At 50.4% G+C, this 8,077-nt stretch overlaps 1 protein-coding gene across 1 annotated transcript in view; it reads right to left on the bottom strand.

Moving 5' to 3' along the window:
- PDE4B (phosphodiesterase 4B) overlaps positions 1-6,850 on the bottom strand; it is an 11,687-nt gene extending 4,837 nt beyond the window's left edge. Inside the window, exons 1-8 of the mRNA XM_031064064.1 lie at positions 6,761-6,850; positions 3,875-4,053; positions 3,408-3,506; positions 3,122-3,286; positions 2,788-2,887; positions 1,902-2,056; positions 1,686-1,808; positions 91-273 (exon numbers count right to left, since the gene is read on the bottom strand). Coding sequence (XP_030919924.1) covers positions 91-273; positions 1,686-1,808; positions 1,902-2,056; positions 2,788-2,887; positions 3,122-3,286; positions 3,408-3,506; positions 3,875-4,053; positions 6,761-6,845 — 1,089 coding nt within the window. The 5' untranslated portion in view covers positions 6,846-6,850. The remainder of the gene's footprint in view (positions 1-90; positions 274-1,685; positions 1,809-1,901; positions 2,057-2,787; positions 2,888-3,121; positions 3,287-3,407; positions 3,507-3,874; positions 4,054-6,760) is intronic.
- Between the last annotated feature and the right edge of the window lie 1,227 nt (positions 6,851-8,077).

Below are 8,077 nucleotides of genomic sequence, written 5' to 3'. Positions count from 1 at the left end.
TCCCAGTTCTGCTGCAGAAGCAGCTGAGCTCTGTGTGTGCTTTGGAATGCCAAGCTCAGGCAGGGAGAGCTGCAGCTCAGGGCCAGTTACCTGGGATTTTTCCACGGAGGCCGTGTGTTTGTCACACATGGGGCTGATCTCCATGCCTCTCTCCCTCTCCTTGTCTCCCTGCTGGAAGAACTCCTCCATGATCCTGTCTGTCCACTGCCGGTAGAGCTCCAGGGACTTGGTGGGATTACTCAGGTCTGCACAATGCACCATGTTCCGGAGAACCTGCAATTACAGCCACCAGGAAACTCATAAAATCAGCTGCAAAACCAGGAGGGTTTCGGGCTGGATCTGCAGAGCATTGCACCAGAAGATTCTCTGATTATGAAACAGACCATAAAAATATCAGAAGCATTGCATGGCAGCACGTTAAAGACCCGGAGATGCTGGAAAGAGTCCAGAGGAGGCCCTGGAGCTGCTGCAGAGCTGGAGCCCCTCTGGAGCCAGGCTGGGACACCTGGGGGTGCTCACCTGGAGAGGAGAAGGATCCAGGCAGAGCTCAGAGCCCCTGCCAGGGCCTGAAGGGGCTCCAGGAGAGCTGCAGAGGGACTGGGGACAAGGCCTGGAGGGACAGGACACAGGGAATGGCTCCCACTGCCAGAGGGCAGGGATGGATGGGAGATTGGGAATTGGGAATTGTTCCCTGGCAGGGTGTGGAAGCCCTGGAATAGACTTCCCATAGCAGCTGTGGCTGCCCCTGGATCCCTGGCATTGTCCAAAGCCAGGTTGGACCCTGGGGCTGGGGGCACCTGGGACAGTGGGAGGTGTTGGGTGGGATGGAATGAATTTAAAGTCACTCCCAACCCAAACCAGTCTGGAATTCTGTGATTCCCTCTCCATGGATGAGCTGAGCTGCCCCAGCCCCTAAGCCAGATGTGCTCTCTGGTGCTCACACAGCCCAAGCCTCACACCTGGAGCAGCTGTGGAAGTGTCAATGACATCACACAGGTTTGTCTGGGGATCCAGCTGCTTCCCACCATTCAAACTCCACTTCCATGCTCTGAGGGAAAGAGGTGAAATGTTCCCACTTTATGGAATGAGTAATATCCCTTCCACACACGCACAGAACGGGCCTGACTAAGTGGCCACAAGGATTCAGGCAGCACCAGTGTTTGAAATAAAAAATTTACAGAGTTTTCCCAGGAGCCTGCTCTTAAGGAGTTGGTCATCAAAGTGGAGAGCAGAGCAGGATGTATCTTGTCCTGCTCACTGCACAACCCTGTTCCAGCACTTTCTGGTCACTTCTGTAAACCAAGGATTAAATTATTGAGGGAACAGACTGTACAGCAGTAATTCCAGCTCACTCTGAGGTGTGAGAACTTCAGATGTGAAGTTCTGAATGAAATTCTTGCAGTGCTGTAACAGGAGGAACAAACGGGAGAAAGCAGCAAGGAAATTTAGGAGCCCTCAAAAATTGACCTCAGTTCCAAGTGTCAAAAAAACCCTAATTCTGGGTTAACACCTAAAAAATAACACCTAAAAAATATGGGACCACCTTGTGCTTCTTTATAGAAGGAAATGACTGCTGAGAATTCAGCTTCTCTATATGATTGATTACAAAGCCACAGCAAAACCAGGAGTGTGGCCTCCTCATCCTGGCCAGAACACCCCAAACCCAGGGAATTTGGCTGCCTCACCTGTATCCTGTCCGTGTAGTTGTCCAGAAGGAGAACTCCTGAACTGGTCACCTTCTTGGTTTCCACCATAGTCTTCAGATCAGCCAACAGACTCATGTGCTTGGACATGTCAGTGGCCAACACCTTTCCAGAATGGGGAGAAAACAGGATTTCAGGAGGGGAAGCCACAAAAAACGACCATTTTTGGTTGAGAAGAGGAGGAGGGAGTGGCCATACCATGTCAATCACCATCTTCCTGAGGGTCTGGCGCTGCTTCTTGGTCAGGTTCTGGAAGATGTCACAGTGCTCCTCCTGGAGCAGTTTGAAGCCCACGGCCAGGTGGTGGTTCTCCAGCACGGATTCGTCGTTGTACATCAGGGCCAGCTCGGAATCTGGGGAAGGAACACCAAGTGTGGGACTCCAGGCTGGGAAATGTGGGGTTCCCAACAGCCAGCAGGAGCTTGCTCTGGGCACTGAAAGGTTTCAGTGGGGGGAAGTTTCTTTTCCCATCCCTGGAAGGGTTCAGGGCCAGGCTGGGTGGGGTTTGGAGCAGTCTGGTCTGGGGGAAAATGTCCCTGCCCATGGGATACTGGATGATTTTAGGATTCTGTGATTCTTTTTAGCTCCATGAGTGCCAGCCCCAGCACTCCACCAGCCTTTGCTCAGTCCCAATGACAAAAAAATGCTCAGTTGACTCAGTTAAAAGTCACTGGCAACAGAATCCTGCAAAAATCCTTCACAAAACACAACGATCTCCATATTTTGGAATCCAGATCCATGCTCAGCCTGTGTCAGAACACAACACAAAGGCCAATATTTGGCTTTCTGGTTGTCAATAGCAATAGGATTATTTCTCTTATCTTAATGGTAAAGTTTGCACTCAGGGCTGGCAGAATTATTATGTGCTAGCAAGTAGTAAATATTGACTTTACAAATTGTGCTACAATGGTTCCCTTTGTCAGGGATTGCATTTTAATTCCTGCTTGAGTCCAAGATGTCTCACTCCTCCACTGCACCGTATTTTGAGAGGGCAGCACAGCCTGCAAGCTGTCATTTGTGGCACGTAAAAAGCATTCCCATTGCTTTCGGGGTGAAATTCTGAGAGATTCAGAACAAAACTCACTTGTGTTAATCAGGAATTGATTGGAGACCCCGGGGTGATCCACATCATGGATTGCAGCTGCAAAAATGGCAGCGAGGATTTCCAGATCCGTGAAGACAGCCTAGGAGGGAGCAACAGGAGCCTGTCAGAGGGGTTTCACCTCTCAGCAGCTGGGGAAGCTGACTGAGGGGAACAAATTGTGCTGTTTCAATTGGTTTTCTGGGACAAGGCACTGCAGAAAGGTGAAACAGAGATCCCACATGCTGAGATTTCCTAAGAATGGAGGCGAAGGAGCGCTCGGAAGATCCAGCAGTGCCCACCCCACGTTGAAAGGCAAGGCAAGCAGGGCACTCACATCCAGGGCAGGGGTGGAGAGCAGCACATGGGTGGACTGGGCCACGTCAGCAGCGTGCAGGCTGTTGTGGTAGGCCACATCTGAGTGGTAGTGGTCCTCCAGGGTCATCATGTACGTCACGAACGTGTCCGACGAGATCTTGAAGGTTTTCAGCAGGTCCCGCTCCTGAGGGGGCAGAGCACAAGCACCCAGCTGAGTGCCAGCTCAGGCTGGAGCAGGCAGGGAAGCAGAGGGGAACTGGACAGGAGAAAAGCAGCAGGGAAGCCTGCCCTGCAGGAACACCCACCTGGAATATGGCGTACATGATGCAGGTGAGCGGCCGGTTGTGGGAATACCTGGCCACATTGAAGATGTTGAGGCCCCACTTATTCAGGTCTTCCAGTTCCTTTGGAGAGCATCAAAAAATAATGGTTTGAATGGTTTTCCAGGCAATTCTGCATTTCCCCAAAAAAAGTTCACAAATATGCAAATGTAATGGTTATTATGTAAGTGCTGAATGTGTGAGCTTAATGAACACAGAGTAACTGTGAAGGGCTGATTTTGTGTTTCATAATCACTCAGCCTGCACCACCTTTTTTCCTTTTTATTTTAGGGCTACTTTCGTGTATTTTTAAATCTAAAATATGCTCTTGAGGCTACCATTAATTACAGCATTTCTAATGGCCACATCACTTCAGGGATACTAATTCCAAGGAAAGGAACAATCCATTCCCAGCTTCCAGATGCTCCCAGAAGAGCAGAAATCTCCCCTACCTTGGCCAGGTGATCTTCCTTCTCTGTCTTCACCCCAAACCGTGAGATGCTGGTGTTGTTCAAGCTCGAGCTGTGCATCAGTTTCTTCACCCCACTGATCTGTGTCATGAGCTGCTGTTTTTTCTTCTTCTCCCTGTCCTTCTGGGTGGGAGAAGGGATCTCCACATCGTTCTGCTTGTCTGCAACAGAGCAGGGGGAAATGAGTCAGCAGAATGTGAGCTCCCAGCACATCCCCCAGAATCAGCCCTCGAGCTGCTGCCTCTGCTCCCCACTTCAACCCCAGGGGGTTCTGCTGGGGGTTTTCCCATTTTGGGATCCAAAACTCAAAAAAACCTCCAGTTACAAAAGCTCTGGTTGCTCTCTTGCAGACCCTGTGTGGTCTGGGGATACTGGACATCTCCAGGAACAACTCTCTGTGCATGGACGTGGCACCTGGGAACACGGATTAGTGCTGGGAATGGTTGGACCCCATGATCTCCAGCCTAAATGATTCTATGATTTTCCATGCCTGAAAGGCATCAGGTTCTCCTTGGGGATAAATCGCAATTAATTTTATTCCCTATTTGCAGGAAAATAAAAGTATGTTCAAACAACATTTTTTTTTTCCCAAATAGGGTAAAACCACATCTATTTTCCCTATTTTCACTTTTTAGGGTGAATATCCCCTGCTCTTAAAATCAGTAACACATGGGTGTCACTTCATTAAAGATTTTTCCTTTACAAATATGTTTGGAATAACATCCAAAACACAGGCTAAATCCCATTGCCATTCTCAGGGATAATCACAGTTTTAGTGCACATGAAGAGGGCCCAAACCTGGCTGTGGAGATGTGTTTAGCAAATAAATAAATCTCAAAACCACGAGGCATTCACTGCCCTACAGCTGATTTATTAAAGCACAGGTCTGGTGGCTCATGACTTCCATCCAAACCATTTCTCATGGATTTTACCCCAACCTCTGAGCACCTTGAGGACCTCCAGAGGGATTAGACTTCCAGACAGGAGTTACTTCTGCCTGGGCTTAATTAAACCCCTGTGAAAGCCCAAGCAGCAGCAGCAGCAGTTAGGAAAGGAGCCATTATTCACAGTGCAGCCAGGCTGACATCAGAGGGTGTTCCTTGGATTTTGCTGAACCACCGAAGGACTTTCCTCCCCATAATCTCCTTAGCAGTGACTAAGGCAGCATCAAATGGCCATTCCGGAGCAGAAATCCTGATTTGTGCCATCAGTGTCCCCACGGGGGTGGCAGTGCCACCGCTGGGCCCTCGGGAGGAGCTGTGACCCACGGGCAGTGGGATGGTCCCTCTGGTGTGGAACCTCAGCTGCTCCTCTCTGTCCTTGCTGGGAATGCAGGGCTGGACCCTCTGCTCCTTCTTGGAGCCTTCCCAGCCCATTTAATCATGGAATTACAGAGTGAGTTGGGATGGGAGGGAGCTTAAAGATCCTCTGGTTCCACCCCCTGCTAGGGCAGGGACACTTCCACTGTCCCAGGGTGCTCCAGCCCGGCCTTGGGCACTGCCAGGGGTGTTGGGCACCCTGTGCCAGGGCCTCATCCCCTCCACAGGGAGGAATTCCTGCCCAACATCCCATCCATCCCTGCCTGCTGGCAGTGGGAGCCATTCCCTGTGTCCTGTCCCTCCTTGCCCTGATAAAATCAAAAGGTTGAATGAAGCCACATGATCTGGGTTTAATATCTCTGAATTATCCCCACCTTTGGAGATAAGTGACTGTCCTACCCACACATTTCTTTTTGTTTGTTTGTTCAACCTCCTCACTTGCAGACTCCTGTTAGTTTGGGCATTCATTTAATTTAAATTTTAGAAAGGCACTGGATGATCCTTACGGTCCCTCCCAACCCAAACCAGCCTGGAATCCCGTGAATAAAACAATCCCAGCAGCAGCTCTGGCTCATCAGCCCTTGCTGGGATTCGGGCTCCATTAACCTGAGCGTTTGTGGGGTTTATTTTTGGTTGCCACATTGGCAATTCCTGCTCACGTGGCTGCTGGGCAGTGCTGACCACCAGCCAGATCCCTGGACTGGCCCCTTTGTGCATCCCAATCCAGCCCCATTCCCTGCTTGAATTCAGGCTCTGGGTTCAGCTGAGCAATAAAATCAATGCATCCCCACAAAGCAGCTCCAAACTTCCATGGATTAGTAATGCTGTCGAGTGTCCTAAATGCAGGCAGCAGTTCCAGCTGCAGCTGGATATTGGAATCACTTTAAAGCCCTTAATGGGAATAATTGTGTGTCACACAGGGAACGCATTCCGGCCGTTCCAGCCTCGGGGCATGAGTCCCCAGCACCCACAGCACTCGGCCTTTGGAGCTCTTGGATTCAGGGATGTCCACAAATATGAGGCTCCTCATTTCAGAAGCAAATGGTCACAAATCCTGAAGCTGCTTCTTAAGAAAATCCCACTTGTCCTAACAAACGCTGACACAGAGGACTCATTCATGTATGTGGAGCTGTGAGCTCATACAGAATGAATGAAACGCAAAATATTCCCTCTTTTTCCTGACTTCTGGTGCAAAATGAGCAGATTTGCACAAAGGAATGGATAAGGTTTTGCGGATGATTTAGTCTGAGCCCCGTCTCTGAAGGGAAGGTGCAGCTGAAGGAGGCAGCGGCTGCAGCTGGCCCTGGGTGACTTTGTCCTTTCCATAAGGTCACCACCAAAACCCAGCGTTGCATAAGGCAGCCACCACCAGCAGCCTCCCAAAACCTCCCAAGGCTCGGGAAGGAATTCCTCCTATCCAAACACCATTCTCCCCCTCCCGCAGCGCTTTGAAAGTGAAAACCCACAGAGGGAAGCTGTGAATGGGGGCAATCGGGCTGCCCTTAACCCTTCCCCAGCCCCAAACACCAGCTGGGGATGCATTCCTTACCCAGGAAGGTGTTGGAAATGTACTCGGACACTTGGTTGCCGGAGCGGCTCATCTCGGACAGGTGGGGGAGCTCCCGGGTCAGCATCCTCTTGAACTGTAAGGGGGAGAGCACAGAAAATGGCATTTTTATGGAATCCTTTCCCAAATCCGCGGTAGCGCGGGAGACTCCCCGAGCACGCAGAATTCCGGGGATATTTGGGATGGAGTCGGCGACAGATGGTTTCATTTCCACCCTGCTCGGCACCACCGTGACTGGGTATTTCTTTTCAGCCCACGGAATTAATTTTCCTCTAAAGATGCTCATTAGTTGCTACTGTCACAAACGAGGAGAGAACGTTTCAGATAAGCCTCTCTGAAAAGCTCAGATTTTTATCTCAGGTTGAGATTCCCCGTCCCTAAACCTTCTTTTGTTCTGGATTTTCTAAATTTGCTCCATTTTGTATTAAAAGGCTGCATATCCAGAGGAGAAATATGCCCTAAATCTGAAGATCATACAGCAAAATGTGGGATTCAGGCATGATTCCCTTGGATATTCATGCTGAGATCCTGCTGATTTTATAATCCAACATTTTCACTGCTGCATCATTTTAACCTGCAACACCGAATTCCCCAAAAAATGACATCCATGGACGCTGCATGCACGCTACACACATGATTAGCCAAAACACATAAAAATCAGCATTTTTAAAGCATATTTTCCTCATAGAGACTTTCTCAGAGCAATATAGCACAAAAAAAGCAGCCGTTAATAATTCGGTAATTAGCAAACCTTCAGGAATTAAACCCACCTTAATGTAACCCCAAGACACAGATAACAAATAATTGGCTTCAGGCATTTTGGAAAGCTCCTGGCAAGCCAGCACAAATCCTCCCGGAGAAATCGCCGCTCCGACGGGAGAGGAGCCTTCCCCAATCCCCAAAATTCAGCGTTCATGCGAGGCAGAGATCCCGCAGGCACGGGCAGCCGCTTAATCGCAGCCTAAGCCGAGGCTGGCGGCGCATCCTCCGGGCTGCCCGTGGGTGGATGCGCGGGCTGGGATCCGGGAATGCACAAAGGAGCGGCGATGGATGGATCCGCACGGAGCCGGCCGCGTGCCGGGGAGCGCGGGGCGATCCGGGGTGGTGCTGCTCGCTCAGCTCCTGGAGGGGCTCCCCGCTCCGCAGCAGCCCGGCTCAGCCCAGCCGCGCCTGGGAGGGGATGCGGGTTGAGCCAGCCCCGCTAACACAGCCATGTTTTATGGGAAAATTAAAATGGAGGAAGCTCCGGGAATATTTAAATAAAGGAAAAAGCAAGCAGCAGTCTCCTCTCCATTCCTG

Source organism: Geospiza fortis, unplaced genomic scaffold, assembly GCF_000277835.1.
Source record: "Geospiza fortis unplaced genomic scaffold, GeoFor_1.0 scaffold69, whole genome shotgun sequence".
Classification (NCBI taxonomy): domain Eukaryota; kingdom Metazoa; phylum Chordata; class Aves; order Passeriformes; family Thraupidae; genus Geospiza; species Geospiza fortis.
The sequence above is the reverse complement of the archived record's forward strand: the minus strand, read 5'-3'. Positions and strand labels throughout refer to the sequence as shown.